Genomic DNA, 21,020 nt, shown 5'->3' with positions numbered 1-21,020 from the left:
GATTCGGGAAAGGTTGCTCCTCAGACAGACTCAGATACGTTGGCTTTTAAATTTTAACTAGAACACCTCCGTTTATTACTCAGGGAGGTATTAGTTACTCTGGATGACTGTGACCCTTTGGTGGTTCCAGAGAAATTGTGTAAAATGGACAAATACCTAGAAGTTCCTGTTTTCACTGATGTGTTCCCGGTCCCTAAGAGGATTGCGGATATAGTAACTAGGGAGTGGGATAGACCAGGTATTCCGTTTGTTCCCCCTCCTGTTTTTAAGAAAATGTTCCCCATATCTGACACCACGCGGGACTCGTGGCAGACGGTCCCTAAGGTGGAGGGGGCTGTTTCTTCACTTGCTAAACACACAACCATACCAATTGAGGACAGTTGTGCTTTTAAAGACCCTATGAATAAAAAGTTAGAGGGTTTACTTAAGAAAATTTTTGTTCATCAAGGTTTTCTTCTCCAACCTATAGCGTGCATTGTTCCTGTAACTACTGCAGCTGCTTTCTGGTTCGAGGCGCTGGAAGATGCGCTCCAGACGGAGACCTCATATGAGGATATTATGGACAGAATTAAGGCTCTTAAGCTGGCTAATTCTTTGATCACAGATGCCGCTTTCCAACTAGCTAAGTTAGCGGCAAAGAATTCAGGTTTCGCCATTGTGGCGCGCAGGGTGCTATGGCTCAAGTCCTGGTCGGCCGATGATGTGTCAAAATCCAAACTGCTGAACATCCCTTTCAAGGGAAAGACCCTTTTCGGGCCTGAATTGAAAGAGATTATCTCAGAAATCACTGGGGGAAAAGGCCATGCTCTCCCTCAGGACAAGTCCTTTAAGACAAGGAACAAACTAAATAATTTTCGTTCCTTTCGAAATTTCAGAAGCGGTCTTGCTTCATCCTCCCCTGCTGCAAGGCAAGAGGGTAACACTTCACAACCCAGGGCAGCCTGGAAACCTTACCAGGGCTTGAACAAGGGTAAACAGGCCATGAAGCCTGCAGCTGCACCCAAGACAGCATGAAGGGGTAGCCCCCGATCCGGGACCGGATCTAGTAGGGGGCAGACTCTCTCTCTTCGCTCAGGCCTGGGCAAGAGACGTACACGATCCCAGGACCTTAGAGATTGTATCCCAGGGATATCTTCTAGAATTCAAGGACTCCCCTCCAAGGGGAAGGTTCCATATTTCTCGTCTGTCTACAGACATGACAAAGAAAGAGGCGTTGTTACGCTGTGTAGAAGACCTACATACAATGGAACTTTCAGACCAATCCTGGATCTCAAAATTCTAAACAAATTCCTCAGAGTCCCATTATTCAAGATGGAGACCATTCGGACAATCTTACCAATGATCCAGGAGGGTCAATATATGACTACCGTGGATCTAAAGGATGCGTATCTACACATTCCTATCCACAAAGATCATCACCAGTTTCTAAGGTTTGCTTTTCTGGACAAGCATTTTCAGTTTGTGGCTCTCCCTTTCGGGTTTCAGAATTTTCACAAAGGTGCTAGGGTCCCTCCTTGCGATGCTAAGACCGCGGGGCATAGCAGTGGCGCCTTATCTAGATGACATCTTAATTCAGGAGTCAACTTTCCAAAGAGCCAAGTCTCACACGGAAATCGTAGTGGCCTTTCTGAGGTCTCACGGGTGAAAAGTAAACATCAAAAAGAGTTCTCTCTCCCCCCTCACAAGAGTTCCCTTCCTAGGAACACTAATAGACTCGGTAGAAATAAAAATATTTCTGACGGAGGTCAGAAAGTTAAAACTCTAAACTGCTTGCCGAGCTCTTCATTCCATTCCTCGGCCGTCTGTAGCTCAGTGCATGGAGACAATCGGACTAATGGTAGCGGCAATGGACATAGTCCCTTTTGCACGGATACACCTCAGACCACTGCAACTATGCATGCTCAAACAGTGGAATGGGGATTATGCAGATTTGTCTCCTCAAATACAATTGGACCAGGGGACCAGAGATTCTCTTCTCTGGTGGTTGTCTCAGGATCACATGTCTCAGGGAATGTGTTTCCGCAGACCAGAGTGGATCATTGTAACAACCGACGCCAGTCTGTTGGGATGGGGTGCTGTCTGGGACTCCCTGAAAGCTCAGGGCTTATGGTCTCTGGAAGAATCTCTTCTCCCGATAAACATTTTGGAACTGAGGGCGATATTCAACGCTCTTTGGCATGGCCTCAGCTAGCTGCGGCCAAATTCATCAGATTTCAGTCGGACAACATCACGACTGTAGCTTACATCAACCATCAAGGGGGAACAAGGAGTCCCCTAGCAATGATGGAAGTAACCAAAATAATCAGGTGGGCGGAGGATCACTCTTGCCACCTCTCAGCAATTCACATCCCAGGAGTAGACAATTGGGAAGCGGATTTTCTAAGTCGTCAGACTTTTAATCCGGGGGAGTGGAAACTCCACCCGGAGGTATTTGCCCAGCTGACTCAGCTATGGGGCACTCCAGAATTGGATCTGATGGCGTCCCGTCAGAATGCCAAACTTCCTCTTTATGGGTCCAGGTCCCGGGATCCCCAGGCTTTAGTCAGAATCAAGCCTGTTTATAGACCTGTGGCTCCGCCATGGAGTCTGAATTTAGTTCTTTCAGTTCTGCAAGGGATTACGTTTGAACTTTTACATTCCATAGATATTAAACTTTTATCTTGGAAAGTTTTGTTTCTGGTAGCTATCTCTTCTGCTCTGCAGTGTGACTCACCTTATTTGGTGTTCCACGCAGATAAGGTAGTTTTGCGTACCAAACCCGGTTTTCTTCCTAAGGTTGTGTCTAATAAGAATATTAATCAGGAAATTGTTCCTTCTCTGTGTCCTAATCCTTCTTCGAGGAAGGAACGTCTGTTACATAATCTTGATGTGGTTTGTGGTTTAAAGTTCTATTTACAAGCAACTAAGGATTTCAGACAAACAACTTCATTGTTTGTCATCTATTCTGGTAAGAGGAGAGGTCAGAAGGCAACTGCTACCTCTTTCCTTTTGGCTGAAAAGCATCATCCATCTGGCCTATGAGACTGCTGGCCAGCAGCCTCCTGAAACAATTACTGCTAATTCTACCAGAGCAGTGGCTTCCACATGGGTTTTTACAAATGAGGCTTCTGTTGAACAGATTTGCAAGGCAGCGACTTGGTCTTCGCTGCATACTTTTTCCAAATTTTCAAAATTCGATACTTTTGCTTCTTCGGGGGCTATTTTTGGGAGAAAGGTTTTACAAGCAGTGGCGCCTTCCGTTTAAGGTACCTGTCTTGTTCCCTCCCTTCATCCGTGTCCTAAAGCTTTGGTATTGGTATCCCACAATCATCTGCTACATGGAAGTAGTGCTGAGAACTAAACGCTTTGTACTTTTGCGTTTTTCTCTAGCAAGAAATTGTGACCGGAGTCATGTTTGGTTACGCCATCACTGTTTTCATGGTGGGGAAGTGCTGAAAGACGCGCTCTTTCTTTCTAGGCTCATTTTTACTGCTGACGAGTCACGTGGTCCGCCTCTCCTCTTCAATTATAGTCAGCAGAGCAGCGTTTTCACGGATGCATTTTTTTTCGGTGTGTTTAGTCCGGCAGGGAAGCTCTGCCGCTTTTTTCTTCTTGTGATTTTGTACATGGTGTATCCAGTACATAGTTACTTAAAGGGATAGGAAAGTCAAAATTAAACTTGCATGATTCAGAAAGAGCATGCCATTTTAAGACACTTTTAAATTCACTTCTATTTTCAAATGTGCTCGTTCTCTTAGTATCCCTTGATAAAAAATGAATACACACATATTATACACTAGTGGGAACTGCTGCTAATTGGTGCCTGCACACATTTGTCTCTTGTGATTGGCTAATTAGATATTTTCAGCTTCCTGTCAGTAGTGCAATGCTGTCCCTTCAGCAATGGATAAAAAGAGAATGAAGAAAATATGATAATAGAATTCAATTGGAAAGTTGTTTAAAATTGTATGTTCTATCTGAATCATAAAATAAAATTTTGGGGTTTACTATCCCTTTAAAGTTTGAACTTTATAATAAAATTATGGCACCTGTGTCCTCTGTGGATCAGTGGGTAAGAGGTTATGTTGTGCAATATTGTAGTTCTTTTGCCACCGGTTTGAAACCTATGATATTTTGAGGCACAAATTGTTTTTATTTTTCTTCAATTCTGTGCTGCATGTTTAGACTGTATTCTAGATGTGGAGAGAGATATCTCGGAGCCCTATGTCTCTTAGGATGATGCTGTTCTGGCTATGCCACAGCTTTTTCCTTGACTGTCCCAAGCCTTAATGGCATTACATGTAGTGCCCTGTGGTTCCTCTCAGTCTCCTGGAGGAGTATATTTTCCTATAGATTTTGCTGCACAGCTATCCTCTGTGGTATTTGTGGCATTATAGGAAATTTCCTATGTTAAGGGGAAAATGCAAGAGGAAATTTAGAGATTCAGATAGTAAGGTTTCTGTTCCGCCTTCTGCTACTCATGTTGCCCTTTCTCATAAGTCTAAGAAGGCTATGTCGGTGGCCTCTGAGGGTGAAATCTCATATTCGTACAGTATAATTCCTTCATCTGATGCTGAAGTAGTAACCTTCAGATTTAAGCTTCAACACCTTTGTGTATTGTTAAAGGAGGTTTTGGCTACTTTGGGCGACTCCGATACTCTGTCATTGTCAACCCTAAGAAATATAATAACGTATTATTTACTATGATGTTACTTCCACTGTGGAAGATTTTCCTGTTCCAGACTGTGCAAAGGAGATTTTTCACAGGAATGGGAGAAGTCAGGGATTCCTTTTTCCCTGTCTCCTGTATTTAAAAGGATGTTTCCTGTTGCTGACTCCATTAAATATTTATTGTGCGTGGTGCCTATAAAAGAAGGGGCCTTTTCTACTCTGGCTAAGAGAACTACGATCGCTATAGAGGATAGCTGCTTTTGTAAGGATCCAATGGACAAGAGCTGGAGGCTTATTTGAAGTTTGTATTGCCACTGTGTCTAGTGCGGCATCTTTTTGGTGCGTTGCCTTGTCTGGTTCCATTTGGGTAGAGACTCCTTGGGCGGAGATCCAGGACAGAATTAAGGCTTTTAAGCTAGCCAATTCTTTTATTCTAATGCTACCATGCAAGTTATTTAGCTGGGAGCCAAGATATCTGTACTAGCCCGCAGGGTGTTGTGGCTTAAATCTTGTTCAGCGGATGTCCACTCTAAGTCCAAGCTTCTGGCGCTTCCTTATAAGGGTGAGACCTTGTTTGGTCCTGGTCTGGCAGAAATAATTTCTGATATGACGGGTGGAGAAGGGTCTTTTCTACCACAAGACAAGAAGAATAGACCTAAAGGACGTCAGAGTAGAAACATGTAGCTGTGTCTAAATTTGCATGGAGGGTTTGCCTCCAATCCAGGATCATATTAAATGGGGGGCAGAATTGCTCTGTTTTTCTTCATGCATGGATACAAGATGTTCCAGATCCCTGGGCTTTGGACATAGTATCTCAGGGTTACTAAATAGCGTTCAGAACCTTCCACTCAGAGGCAGGTTCCTCCTCTCAAGATTATCTGTAGTCCAGATAAAAGAGAGGCATTCTTAAATTGCGTCCGTTACCTTTCTTCCCTGGGAGTGATATTTCCAGTTCCTGTAGGGAACAGGGTTCACAAGTGTCTCAGCAAGTTTCTCAGGGTAGCATCCTTTAAAATGGAAGCCTTTTGTTCCATTTTTCCCTTGGTCTAAGAGGGTCAGTTAATGACGACCATAGACCTGAAAGATGTTTGTGGCTCTTCCATTTGGCCCTGCCACAGCTCCCAGAATTTTCTCAAAGGTTCTGGGGGCTATCTTAGCAGTGATCGGGTCTGAGGGAATTGCTGTAGCGCCTTACCTGGATGATATATTGGTTCAGGCGCCATATTTTCAACAAGTAATCTCTCATACAGAGATCTTTTTGTCTTTTCTACGTTCCACGGATGGAAAGTGAATCTGGAAAAGAGTTCCCTTGTTCCAGCTACAAGGGTGGTTTTCTTAGGGACCATCTTAGATTCCCTATTTCTGAAGATTTTTCTGTCAGAGGTCAGAAAATCAAATATTCTTTCCTATTGCCTCTCTCTGCAGTCTACTGTTCAGCATCAGAAGCTCAATGTATGGAGGAAATTGGTTTGATGGTCACTTCCATGGACATCATCCCCTTTGCTCGATTTCCATTTGAGAGCTCTGCAGTTAAGCATGCTCAGACAATGGAACGGAGACCATTTGTATCTCTCTTAGAGGATAGATCTAGATCAGTCGACAAGAGACTCTGCCGTTGTGGCTTTTTCAGGAGCATCTTTCTCAGGGCACATGCTTCCGGAGACCTTCCTGGGTGTTTGTGACCACAGACGCCAACCTGCTGGGCTGAGGAGCAGTCTGGGACTTGTTAAAGGCGCAAGGACTTGGGACTCCGAAGGAGTCTGCTCTCCTCATAAATATCTTAGAGTTGAGAGCGATTTACAATGCTCTGTTGGCATGCCTCAGTTGTCCTTAGCCTGGTTTATCTGGTTTCAGTAGGAAAATATAACCTTAGTGGCTTACATCAACCACCAGGGAGGAACTCGGAGTTCCTTAGCCATGATGGAGGTGGCTCGGATTGTTCAGTGGGCGGAAGCTCACAATTGCTGTCTATCTGCCACCCACATACCAGGAGTGGACAACTGGGAAGAGGACTTCCTGAGCAGACGGACATTTCATCCCGAGGTGTGGGCTCTCCATCCGGAGGTGCTCTCCAGGTTAACCCTCTATTAGGGGTGCCGGAGTTGGATCTGATGGCATCTCGGCAGAACGTCAATCTTCCAAGGTACAGTTCAAGATCAAGAGGTCCGCAGGCCGCCCTGATAGATGCTCTGGTGGTTCCTTTGGATTTCAGTCTGGCTTACCTATTGTCCTCCGTTTGCTCTATTTCCAGGAGTCATTGCTCATATCAAACCGGAAAGAGCACCGGTAATTCTAATAGCCCCTACGTGGCCTCGCAGGATCAGGTATGCAGACCCAGTGGAGATGCCATATCTTCCACCTTGGAGGTTGCCTCTGAGGAAGGCCCTTCTTACTTCTCTGAAGCTGACTGTTTGGAGATTGAACGCTTAGTTCTGTTTAAGCGTGGTTTTTCTGAGGCTGACTTTGAGACCATGATTCAGGCTCGTAAGCCTGTTACTAGAAAGATTTATCATAAGGTATGGCGTAAATACCTTTATTGGTGTGAATCCAAGGACTACTCTTGGAGTAGGGTTAGGATTCCTAGGATTTTCTTTTCTCCAGGAAGGTCTGGAGAAGGGATTGTGACATAGACGTTTGGCGGTTGTACTATATGTTCAATCTTTTGTCAGGCCCTGGTCAGCATCAGGCCTATGTGTAAGTCTGTTGCTCCTCCTTGAAGCCTTAACCTTGTTTTTCAGCAGGCTCTGTTTGAGCCATTGCATTCCATAGATATTAAGTTATCTTGGAAGGTTTTTGTTTCTTTTTGCTATCTCTTCTGCTCAAAGAGTTTCGGAACTCTCAGCTTGGCAGTATGATTCACCTTATCTTATATTTCATGCTGATAAGGCGGTTCTTCGTACGAAGTTGAATTTTCTTCCTAAAGTGGTTTCGGATAAAGATGTTAATCAGGAAATTGTTGTTCCTTCTCTATGTCCTAACCCTTCTTCTTTCAAAAAACGTTTGTTGCACAACTTGGAATTTGTGTGTGCGCTGAAATTCTTCTTATAGGCGATTTAAGGATTTTTGCCAGTCTTCTGCCCTGTTTGCTTGTTTCTCAGGAAAGCGTAAAGGTCAGAAAGCTACTGTATAGTTCGTTTAGCTTATGAGACTGTTGGTCAGCAGCCTTCTGAGAGAATGGCAGCTCATTCCACGAGGGCTGTTTCTTCTTTTTGGGCTTTAAAAAATGAAGCTTCTGTCGAACAGTTTTGCAAGGCTGCAACTTGGTTCTCTATGCATACTCTTTCCAAGTTTTCCAAATTTGATATTTTTGCCTCGGCTGAGGCTTCTTTTGGGAGAAAGTTTCTTCCTGTATGTCTTGTTCTCCCTCCCTAGTCATCTGTGTCCTCTAGCTTGGGTATTGGTTCCCACTAGTAATTGATGACATCATGGACTCACCATATCTTAGGAAAGAAAACAACATTTATACTTACCTGATAAATGTATTTATTTCCGGATATCGTGAGTGCACCACCCCTCCCTTTTATTTAAGACAGTTATTTTTGACTAAACCTCAGACACCTCTACACCTTTGTGTTTATATTTTTTTTCCAATTCCCTTCAGTCGAATGACTGGGGATTATGGGAAGGGGAGTGATGCTTAAAGGGACAGTCTACCATAGAATTGTTATTGTTTTAAAAGATAGATAATCCCTTTATTACCCATTCCCAGTTTTGCATAACCAACACAGTTATATTAAAATAATTTTTACCTCCGTGATTACCTTGTATCTAGGAACCTTCTTCCAGCCCCCTGATCACATGACTGTGACTGTGTATTATCTATTGTCTTAAATTTAGCATTGTTTTGTGCTAAATCTTAAATAACCCCCTGTGCCTGAACACATTGTTATCTATATGGCCCACGTGTACTTTCTGTCCCTTTGTGTTGAAAAGAGATTTAAAAAGCATGTGATAAGAGGCAGCCCTCAAGGGCTTAGAAATTAGCATATGAGCCTACCTAGTTTTAGTTTAAATTAATACCACCAAGAGAAAAAAGCTAATTTGATGATAAAAGTAAATTGGAAAGTTGAATAAAATTAAAAGTCCTATCTGAATAATGAAAGTTTAATTTATACTAGACTGTCCCTTTAACAGCTTTGCTGTGGTGCTCTTTGCCTCCTCCTGCTGGCCAGGAGTGATATTCCCACTAGTAATTGATGACGTTGTGGACTCACCATATCCGGAAATAAATAAATGTATCAGGTAAGCATAAATTTTGTTTTCTCACCAGACCTTTAACTTACATGCAGACAGGTCTTTTACAGGTCTCTACATGCACCATCAAAGTGCAGCCTGATACTGAGACTCCTACCTGCTTTTTCAGAGCTATGATATAGCCCTGGGCCTAATTTAACAAGGAACATGTGTACTAGCTAACAGAAAAACATTAACCACCTAACAGCTGGGATAGATTGCTCTTTGTTACCTCTGACTGATATGCACATGGTACTGTACCCTGTCGCATATAACCCCTCCCCAGCTCAACATAGGCGTGGGAAGCGGCTACCACCGTCAGGGCATGTGCCCTCAAAAGGGCATCAGCATTTTTATGAAAAAGACCTGCACTGTGTCTCTCCACAAAAGTAAAAGGTTGTAAGGACAATAACCACCTGGTGATTCTTGAGTTCTTGGCCCTGTTGGTGTGCATCCACTTTAATGGGGCATAATTAGTGACAAGGGTAAGTCGCATGCCCAATAGATAATAACGGAGTGTTTCCAAAGCCCACTTAATCACTAAGTACTCCTTCTCTATCGTAGCATAGCACCGTTCCCGGGGCAACAGTTTCCTGCTCAGATAGAGAACAGGATGTTCCTCATCCCCAACATACTGAGACAGTACGGCACCTAAACCAACCCCAGACGCATCTGTCTGGAGGAAGAATTCCTTTCTAAAGTCAGGAGCCACAAGGATAGGCTCTCTACAAAGTGCTGCACGTAGATCAGCAAAAGATTCTTCAGCTTTGATGTCTCACCTTACAATGTCTGTGCTCCTTGCTTTAGTAAGGTCAGTGAGGGGAGCTGCCCTTGTGGCAAAATGGGGAATGAACCTCCGGTAGTAGCCTACGATACCCAGAAAGGCTCTGACTTGCTTCTTCCTTAGTGGCCTTGACCAGTGCAGTATAGCTTTTATCTTGTTAAGTTGGGACTTTACCATTCCTCTACCAACCACATATCCCAAGTATTTAGCCTCAGCCAAACCGATAGTACATTTAGAAGGGTTGGCTGTCCGCCCCGCCTTTCTAAATGTGTCCAACACTGCCTGCACTTTTTTTTTTTTTTTTTTTTTTATAAAAGCAGTTTTATTGAAAAAGAAAAGGGTATGATACAATTTGTTCAATGCCAAAAATACAAGTATATGTCTTTTCCATAATACATCTTATGTGCTCTTAATATACTGCTATTTAACATGAATATATCTGAACATGAAAACTAATATAACTTATACAAATTATACAAACTAGGATATTGATTTCAAATGACATGCCTGCACTTTTTTTAGATGGGAATCCCAGTCTGAGCTATGAATGATCACATCATCCAGATATGCAGCACCATACATGGCATGAGGTCTAAGCAACTTGTCCATCAACCTTTGAAAGGTTGCTGTGGCTCCATGGAGTCCAAAATGCATTATTTAATATTGAAATAGCCCATTAGGCGTAGCAAATGCAGTTTTCTCTCTGGCCCGCTCTGTTAACTATATCTATTAGTAACCCTTTGTAAGGGCCAAAACAGAGAGAAATCTGGCCTTTGCTAGTCTCTCTACTAATTAATCGACCCGAGGCATGGGATATGCGTCAAACTTAGAGATCTCATTTAATTTCCTAAAGTCGTTACAGAACCTGATATACCCATCAGGTTTAGGCACTAGTACGATTGTGTTTGACCAATCGCTTTGAGACTCTTCTATCACCCCTCAAGCATTTTCGGAACTTCAGCCCTTACAGCTTGTCTTTTTGCTTCAGGAATTCGGTATGGTTTAACCCTAAGGGTCACTCCTGGTTCTGTGATAATGTCATGTGTAATCGCTTGGGTTCTGCCAGGTATTGGGGAAAAACATCCCTATTCCTCTCAACTAAGCTTCTTCTGCTTACTGAGGGGTCAGTTCTACATAAACTGATACTGATTGCTCTGGGGTTTGAGAATCTGCCTGTGTCCCCCCCACTGCTACTGTACATGCCTCCCTATCCTTCCATGGTTAAGGAGGTTTACATGAAGCACTGCCTCCTTCTTACGTCGGTCTGGCTTACTAACTCTATAGTTCACTGGGTTTATCTGATCTAAAATTTCATATGGCCCCTGCCAACGTGCCAGAAGCTTACCCAGTCGCCCCTGTTAAACTGTCTTACTTTAGCACTCATAGGTCATAGTAGAGTTTTTGGATACCCTGAGCCTGTTCCAGGTACTGGCGATAAGAGGAACAATTCGAGCCAAAAGCTCTTGGATTTGTTACACATGTTGCACCATACTAGTTCCTGGGACACCTTGTTCCTCCCAAGTTTCTTTCAGTATATCCAGAATACCACAAGGGTGCCTCCCATACAGTAACTCAAAAAGAGAAAAACCTGTGGAGTTTTGGGGAATCTCTCGGACAGCAAATGACAAGTAGGGAAGCAGTAAGTCCCAATCTCTTCCATCCCTGCTAACCACTTTTCTTAACATCCCTTTTAAAGTATGGTTAAATCTTTCTACTAGTCCATCGGTTTGGGGATGGTACACTGAAGTTCTTAGGGGATGTATGTTAAACAGCTGGCATAACTCCTTAATAATACGTGAGACAAACGGCGTATCCTGGTCTGTAAGTATTTGCTTTGGTATGCCAACCCGGGAAAAAACCTGAACCAGTTCCTTTTCTATAATTTTGGCATTTGCCTTACATAGAGGAATAGCCTCTGGATATTGGGTTGCATAATCGAATATCACTAAGCAGATTTTTTCAATGGGCCCACTAGGTCCATGCAAATCCACTCAAACGGCACATCTATTACGGGGAGAGATATGAGTGGGGCCTTTAACTTGGGCTTTGGTGATAATTGGCACTCTGGACAAGAGGCACAAAATCTCCTCATATATACGCTTGGCAAAAAGAATGTCCTGAGAACCCGTTCTTGAGTTTTTTCTACCCCCAGGTGTCCCCCTAAGAAGTGAGAGTGGGAAAATCAAGCGTCTTCTTGGTATAGGAGGAAGGCACGACTAGTTGTTCAATCTCTTGGCTATCATCTGAGGTTACCCTGTAAAGGAGATAATTTTTTAGGATAAAATAGGGATATGTATCTGTTGTGTGGCCCTCTACGGGTACACCGTTTACCTCAACCACTCTGCTCCTAGCATTCTGTAACAATGAATCACTTGTCTGGTCTCGCCCAATACTACCACCAGCAGTATCCAATATTCTTGGATCACTTACTTTAGCCTCACTATCATGGTCTTTGTCAGGTTCTCTTTGTACAACCTCTACATCCTCTTTGTTATATTGTGTGGCCAAACTTTTAGTGGACCGTTTTTTCCCTTCGTTTAACAACACTTCGTTTACAGCTTTATTAAATCTCAACCTACTCTCTCTGCACTCCCGTCTGGTTTTACCTCTTTTCAGGTTATCAACATACAAGTCAGGGTGAGTGAAAGAAAAAATCTCATCAATACCAGTACCTTCTTGATAACCCACAGGTTCCTCCTGCTTAGAAGTTATTGGCGACTGTAACAGGGAGCTGAAGTCAGGGAAGTTCCTCCCTATGACTAGGGGATAGGGTAATCGAGGTACTACTACTACTACTAGTCTTCCTTGCACAAAAACCTCTACCCTGACAATTGGATATCGTACAGTGCACCCGTGAATACAAAGCACCCCCATTGTTTTATGTTTTTGTACATTAGCAAGTTTGATTAAGCCACCTGTCACCAAAGTCAAGGCACTACCAGAGTCAGTTAGTGCCCCTACTTCTTGATTGTTCATAAGCACTGTAACTCTATAGGTATTTGAACTTCCCACCAGTCCAGCTAAACATAATAATCCACAAAAGTTTATAGGATCCTCCACTAGTCCACACTGCATCGGTTCTGCAAGGTTAGGACACCTCGCCCTAACATGTCCTTTTCTGCCATACTCAAATCAGATTATAGTATTTCTACCAAAGCGATCCTCTTTCACTGTAGTGCGGTCTCTAGCGTCTGTTCTGTGCAATGCCACTCCCAATCTGCAGCAGCCTCCTCTTCCAGGTCGTAATAAGCTTTATGTGCTTCTCCAAGGAGGAAAGGAGCAACTATACAGGCCCACTGCTCTGGAGGCCAAGCTTCATGGGTGGCTGTTCATTCAAACGTGAGCAGGTAGGTCTCTACATCATCATCTGGAGTAAATTTTCTGCAGACAGCTGCTTGCCTGTATCCTGCTTACCCCTCCAGCTTGCGCAGGTACCCTTTGGGTACTAAGGCGTTCCAGAATCTCTTTCCGTGTTTCACTTAAAGCTCCAATTTGTCTAGCTAGGAGCCTGTTAGTTTCCTGTTGGGCTGCTACAGAAGCTGCAGCTTGCCTGTTAGTCTCCTCCCGTACCGAAGTAGCCTGTAGCAGGGCCTTTACAATATCCTCCCATTTTTTTTTTGTGGGTTCCCTACCTTTTAAGGCTCTTGTGTCAGTCCTGTTAGGAGACTGACTAACATTAGTTTCCCTAACTACTGTGACTGGTCCAGCTACTCTGGCCACAGTGAAAAACAAAAAAAAATTCACAGCTTTTACAAAAGAAAACAGTTTTCTCACCAGATCTTGAACTTACATGCAGACTGATACTGAGACTCCTACATGCTTTTTTTTATGATATAGCCCTGGGCCTAATTAACAAAGAACAGGTGCACTAGCTAACAGAAAAACATTAACAACTGGGATATATTGCTCTTTGTAACCTCTGACTGATATACACATGGTCCTGTACCCTGTCAATATATATATATATATATATATTTCATGTAAGTGGCAAGAGTCCATGAGCTAGTGACGTATGGGATATACATTCCTACAAGGAGGGGGCAAAGTTTCCCAAACCTCAAAATGCCTGTAAATACACCTCCCACCTCACTCATACCTTAGTTTTACAAACTTTGCCTTCGTTGGAGGATGGTGAAGCAAGTCGTGCTTGATTTCTTCTGTGAAAGGCAATTCTAAGCATTTTGAAGCCTAGTCCCTCTCAAAGTGCAGTGTCTGAGGGATGTGAGGGAGTATTTGCCTAATGATGCCATGTTTTCACCTATGGGAAATCTATTCTAAGGCTCTCTGTAAATTCGGTCGTGGGGATTCATCTGCCACCTCCCTTTACAGATCGACATTATACTCCTCTACCATTACCTCTGCAGATATGTTTCAGTACTAGTTTTGCTGTCTGCTTTATGTGGATGGGTGTCTTCAGGTAAGTATATATCTTTTTTTAAGACAATCTCAGTTATGTTTGGCGTTTTATATTTTTAAAGTTTTAAATATATATTGCATATATTTGCCATCAGTCAGGTCTATGTTTATTTCCCTTTGCAGTCTAATAGTTTCAGCATGGAAAATTATGTTTGGGAGAAATTTTAGTAAAAAATGTTTCTTACCTGAGGTTCCAGAGTTAGTTGTAACTTCGGTCTTGTTTTTTCAAATTTTCGCGGGCAAATTAGGCTTGCGATGGCGCAAAATGCTTCCATTTATTGCGTCATTCTTGGCGCAATTTTTTTGGCGCGAAGGTTGCGTGCGTTGTGGCACGAGTCATGTCATTTCTTGCGTTTTTATTGACACCAATTTTTTTGCGCAAAGTTGCACCGGTTATGACGCAAATCGTGTAATTTCCTGTTAACCTTAGCGACAACATTTTTTTCCTCAGCATTTGCATCATCTTTTTGGCGTCATTTTTGGTGCCAAATTGTTTTGTTATATTAAGTCCCTCTTTTGCTCTCTCTTTTCATTTGTTACAGAGGGCTATGATATTTGCTTTTGTTTTTAATATAAGCATTTTTTCCCATTCCTGAAACTGCTATTTTGTGGAAATTGGATATTTTGTTTAAATGTCATTTTTTCTTTTTTTGTTACATTTTTCAAGATGTCTCAAACTGATCCTGCCTCTGATGTTACTGTAGAAACTATACTGCCTGTACACAATGTCTACCAAAGCTGTGTATATTGTGTGTATATTGTTTAATTAGCTGATTTTATTTCTTCAGCTCAAATATGTGGCACTTGTTATGTTTTATTATTCATACGGAAAATGTTTCTATAGTACATATACATCTACTGTTTAACCTTCACAGTCTAATGTACATGATATTACTGTTGATATGAAGGATAATATTGCAAAAGATATAGAGAAGGCCATGACTGCTATTCCGACTTCAAATTAACGTAAACTATCTCCTAACTTCTCATAAACCTTTGAAGTTTGTATTGATTGTCAGCATACTGTAGTATTTCTGCAGATGTGGTTTTCTCTGACGCAGAGGATCCTATTTCAGAGACTGATTTGATAAATCAGACTTTCAATTGATTGTATTTATTCTTGATTAACAAATTATTGTTTACTTTTTTGTATTGAGGAATCTAGTCCTCTTGATAACAAGAATAGCAAATGTTTGAATTCTGTTTTTTTAAGCTTCTGAGGTAACTCTTGAAGTTTCTTATTCCAGATGCTATCTATCATTTGTTTAGTAAGGAATCTAAACTTTATGCTTCTTTTTACCTTTTTTTCTAGGTTTAAAAAGCTATATCCTTTACTTATGGCTAATTTAGTGTTTTGGGGTAAAAGTCCCTTAAAGTGGGACTATTTCTTCTCTTGCCGAACGTACTTCTATCTGATGGAAGATATTTCTTCTTTTAAGGATCCTTTAGATAGGAAGTTTGTTTTCTATCTTAAGAGAAGCATATTTACATATTGGCCAAATTTTTTAACCTGCCATTTCTATGGCTAATGTTGCTGCTGTTTCAACTTTTTGGTTTGACAGTTTAGTTATCAGATCTTGATTTGTCTAAGCATTGTTCTTTTATTTCAACATGCTAATCATTTCATTTGTGATGCTATATTTTATGTAATTTTATCTTATAATAAATCTTTGTTTTTAGCCATTTTTACTAGAAACATTTTATGGCTTAAATATCTGATATGGTGTTTAAATTTAGATTACTATCTTATTATTTTAGGATAGTAATTTTTAAAGGTTTTCTATTGGATTTTATTATCTCCTCTATTACAGGGGGTAAGGGAATTTTTTCTGCCCCAAGTTAAGAAATTTAAGGGTAATTTTTAAACTCCCAATTGTTTTTTCATTCCCCTAAGGCCTCTGGCTCTGATTTTAGATTTTTATCTAAATTTAAATAATTCCAAGCCTTAAAATTAAACTATTTTCAGCCCCTAAGACTGCATGAAGGTGCAGCCTTTTAACCAGTTCTACTGGTGGGGGGGGAGGGGCAGATTGAATTTATTTCAACTCATTTGTACAGTTTCTGTTCAAGTCAGTGGATTCAGAATATTGTTTTCTCAGGGGTATCAAATAGGTTTCAGATTAAAAACCTCCCATGGGAAGATTCTTTTCCATGTTATAACAAATCCTGTGAAAGCTCAGGTTTTTCTTAAATGTGTTTCAGATTTAGAGTTTTATGGGGTGATGGTTCCAGTTCCTCTGCAGGAAGGAGTTTGTTTTTCTATTCAAATCTATTCAATGTCCTAAAGAAAAAATTTGTTCAGACTAATTCTGGATCTAAATTTTTTTTATATTGTTTTGTAAGAGTCCCAACTTTCAAGATGGTTGCTATAGGGACTTTTCCGCTTTCTGTTTAGCAAGGTTGCATCATGCCCACAATAGACTTACAGGACGCTTATTTTCAATTCATTCAGACCACTATTGTTTTCTGAGATTCACTTTTCTAGATAAGCATTACAAATTTGTTGCTTGTCCTTTTGGGCTAGCGGCAGCTCAGAGATTCTTTTGAAATATTGGTGCCCTTCTATCTGTATTCATAGAGCAGGATATTGCATTTTTTCCTCATTTGGATGATATTTGGTACTAGTTTTAATCTTTTAATTCAGCAGAATCATACTTTATACTAGTGTGGTTTCTTCAAGACATGGTTGGAGGATCAATTTACAATAGTGTTTCTTGATTCCTTAGATAAGTGTCACCTTTTTAGGTTTCCAGATAAATTTTAGTATCTATGGTTCTTTCTCAATTTTTTCCTTCAGTGGTTATGTGCATGGAAGTTTTTGGTCACATGACTGCAGCATCAGGTACAATCCTCTTTGCTCATTTTCGTTTGGGGCCTCTATAGCTTTTCATGTTGCACCATAGGTGCAGGGATTCTTTTCAGTTATCACAACTGGTATACTTAAATCCCAACACTTTTTCTCTCTATTTTGGTGATTGGACTATCACCTTATTGTTCAGGGGGCCTCATTTGTTTGTCCTACCTTTACTGTATTCTCAACAGATGCAAGTTTTTCAGGTGGGGGAGCTGTCTGAGAGTCTCTAACAGCACTTGGGGTTTGGAAACCTCAGGAGGCGAGGTTACCAATCAATATTTTAAAACTTCATGCTATTTTAAGGGCTCTTCAGCCGTGGCCTCTATTAAAGAGACAACTTTTACATTTGTTTTTTAAACAGACAATATCACAACAGTGGCATTTGTCAATCATCAAGGAGGGACTCGCAGTCCTTCAGTTATGGAGGAAGTATCTCGGATACTTTCTTGGATGGAATCCAACTCTTGTCTAAATTTCTGCGATTCACATCTCAGGTATAGACAATTGGGAAGGGGATTATCACAGCCGTCAGACTTTATATCCAGATGTTTTTTTTCCATCTTGTTCAGATGTAGGGTCTTCCAGAAATAGATCTGGTGGTCTCTCGTCTAAACAAGAAGCTTTCCAGATACCTTTTCAGGTCCAAGGATCCTCAGGCAGAAATGGTGAATGCTCTAGCAGTTTCTTAGTTTTCACCAACCTGCTTACTTTTTTACGCCTCTGGTTCTTTTTCCAAAGGTGATCCAAGATCATATTGGAACGATCTTATGTGTTTCTGATAGCACCAGCTTGGTCTCTCAGGTTTTGGTATGCGGACCTTGTCAGGATGTCCAGTTGCCAGCCTTGGTTACTTCCTTTAAGGCCAGACCTTCTATTTCAGGGGCAGTTTTTTTCCATCAGGATCTCAAATCTCTCATTTTGAAGGCATGGAAATTGAACGCTTAAGTGTTTAGTCATAGAGGTTTCTCTGACTCAGTTGTTAGCACTATGATACAGGCTCGTAAGTCTGTTTCTAGGAGAATTTATTTTCGGGTTTGGAAAACCTATATTTCATGATGTTCTACTCATGATTATTCTTGGCATTCTTTTAGAATTCCTAGGATTTTACAGTTTCTTCAGGATGGTTTAGATAAACGTTTTGTTTGCAAATTCTTTGAAGGACAAATTTCTGCTCTTTCGGTCATATTTTATAGAAAGATTGCTAAATTTCCTGATATTCACTGTTTTGTTCAGGCTTTGATTCATATTAAACCTGTTTTTAAATCCATTTCTCCTCCTTGGAGTCTCAATTTTGGTTTTGAAAATGTTACTGTCTCCTCCTTTTGAGTCTATGAATTCTCCAGACATTAAATAACTTTCTTGGAAAGTGTTATTTCTTTTGGTTATCTCTTCTGCTTGAAGAGTTTCTGTATTGTCTGCTCACTCTTGTGAGTCTCTATCTCATTTTCCATCAAGATAAAGCTGTTTTACGAACTTCATTTTAATTTTTGCCTAAAGTTGTGAATCAACATCAATAAGGAAATTGTTGTTCCTTTTTTGTGTCCTAATTTTAAGAATACTCTTGAAGGGTCTTTACATTCTTTGGATGTGGTAAGAGCTTTGAAATATGTTGAGGCTACTTAAGATTTCAGAAAGACTTCTAGTCTATTTTGGGGGGTTTTATGACTCCAGGAAAGGTCAGAAAGCCTCTGTTATTTCTTTGTTTTTTTGGTTGAGATTTTTAATTCACAAAGCTTAGAGAATTACAGCTCATTCTACTAGATCAGTTGACACTTCTTGGGTTCTCAAGAATGAAGCTTCAGTTGATCAAATTTGCAAAGCAGCAACTTGGTCTTCTTTGCATACTTTTTCTAATTTTACCTTTTTTATGTGTTTGCTTCTTTGGAAGCAGCCTTTGGTGTAAAGGTTTCTCAGGGAGTTGTTTCAGCTTGATTCTAATGCCTTTTGATTTGAGTTTTTTTTTTTTTTTTTAAATCTTTAAGAAAACTTCTCAGCGGAAATGGCTGTTTTTATTTTATCCCTCCCTTTCTAGTGACTCGTGGACTTCCACATCTTGTGTATTATATCCCATACATCACTAACTCAGGGACTCTTGCCAGAAAACATAATTTATGTAAGAACTTACCTGATAAATTAATTTCTTTCATAGTGGCAAGAGTCCATGAGACCCACCCTATTTTTTGTGGTTATGATTTTTTTGTATAAATTACATTATTTTTTCCAGTTCCTCTTTTTGTATGCTTTATACTCCTTTTTTTACACCTCACTTCTTGGCTAAGTGTTAAACTAAGGTATGAGTGAGGTGGGAGGTGTATTTATAGGCATTTTGAGGTTTGGAAAAACTTTGCCCCCTCCTGGTAGGAATGTATATTTCATACATCACTAACTCATGGACTCTTGCCACTATGAAAGAAATTAATTTATCAGGTAAGTTCTTACATACATTATGCTATATATATATATATATATATATATATATATATATATATATATATATATTTATATATATATATATATACAGTATGTGTACATTTGTGCCTTATGTGTTCTAACATTTGAAACCTCATATCCTTTGAGCCTGTATAACTTTTTTGTGCAGTATTTTTATAATTTTTATTAAATGCTGTTATTATGAGTGAATCTGTAATTTTTAACGTTTTTTTAATATGACTTTTGTTTCTTGAAATAGTTAACCAGAGCTCTGAGGACGCACTATCCCAAGGAGCGTTAACTTCAATTGTGCTCAATTGATCACGTTTACTTTCAACTTGTAATACGAACGCTAAACCCAACGTGCACAAACACCTGTGATAATCCCCTTTACACTTGTGCGTTATTGTTACTGCTACACACGTATTCTGGCCCTAAATGTTTCTAGTGTAGCTACATATGTAATTGTGAATAACAACAAATCTTAACATTTTTCCACGTTTATTTTGAACCTTTTAGAAACTTACTATTATACATTTTCTCCTTAGAGATATAAAAGCAGGTAATATCCTTCTCACAGAACCAGGCCAAGTGAAACTTGCTGATTTTGGTTCAGCTTCAATAGCATCTCCTGCAAATTCCTTTGTTGGGACACCATATTGGTAAGAAGAAATTTTATACATTTTTATTGCATAATGTTCTTTTTGAAGTACAAATTAAATGCTGCATTTTGAGTTTTATAATGTTCTTCTTAAACCAACAATTTATCCTGATACATGGCTTAGGTTTCTGGTGCATGAAGTGGTAGTGGTCCTGAGATGATGTTTTGAGCTAATTAGATCATGAATCTCTCTGCCACAATAACCGAAGCTCTTCTTTGCAATATAGATGGGCTAATAAAGTCCTCTGATACAGTTTTAATAACAACATTATATATCTTTACAGGAAGTAATGTAAATAAGTATAAATGCCAGTTTTGAAATGTAGTTTAACTATATATCATAAAAATAATGAATTAAATAATATGTCTAAATACATTATATATCAAAAATATATCTAATAATATCTTGATGGGATTTATTGGTAGCATCAATATAATTTATACTGAAAAATGTGACTAGAGTAGATCCTAAACCCACCAAAGTGAACCACTTAATAGATAGGACATACTCTTATACGACTCACTAGCTGGGAAGTAAGAGATTTCACTGCGTACATTGTTGTATCCTTTCATTATCCCGTGAAGAGATTGATCAGTTTCTGTAGTAAGAACTGTATTTTTACATTTTACCATGCATTGGGATTTGTACAAACAGTATTTCTATTGCCTTGCTTCTGTGTTAGTTCTTTTCTCTTATCCAACAATACACGCAATAACAGCTGCCTATGTTCCATAGAATAAAGTCTTACTTAGACTCCTTTTGGTGCTATTGTAGAGAGCATTTTCCTGTTTGCCATAATCTTTCACCCTTCCCATGAGCAGCTAGGCTTCTAACAATGTTGTGCTCTATTTCGAAAGTTGTTACTTATTTCTTGTTTTTTAGCTTTGCTGTCTGCCCACTTACTTGCAATAAGATAAATTTTACTTTACCTTGGCCTTTACTGGCATGTGTTAACTAGATTAAGTAGATGTGTCTTTTCACTTTCAATTAT

General features: G+C 40.2%; 1 protein-coding gene across 2 annotated transcripts in view; it reads left to right on the top strand.

Annotated features, from left to right (window-relative positions):
- The window catches only part of TAOK1 (TAO kinase 1), a 613,695-nt gene that overhangs the window by 333,299 nt on the left and 259,376 nt on the right, over nt 1–21,020 (top strand). For both annotated transcript variants that reach the window (XM_053706161.1, XM_053706162.1), the window contains exon 8: nt 19,916–20,029. In XM_053706161.1, the coding sequence (XP_053562136.1) occupies nt 19,916–20,029 (114 nt within the window). The remainder of the gene's footprint in view (nt 1–19,915; nt 20,030–21,020) is intronic.

Source organism: Bombina bombina, chromosome 3 (genome assembly GCF_027579735.1).
Source record: "Bombina bombina isolate aBomBom1 chromosome 3, aBomBom1.pri, whole genome shotgun sequence".
Classification (NCBI taxonomy): Eukaryota; Metazoa; Chordata; class Amphibia; order Anura; family Bombinatoridae; genus Bombina; species Bombina bombina.
The sequence above is the reverse complement of the archived record's forward strand: the minus strand, read 5'-3'. Positions and strand labels throughout refer to the sequence as shown.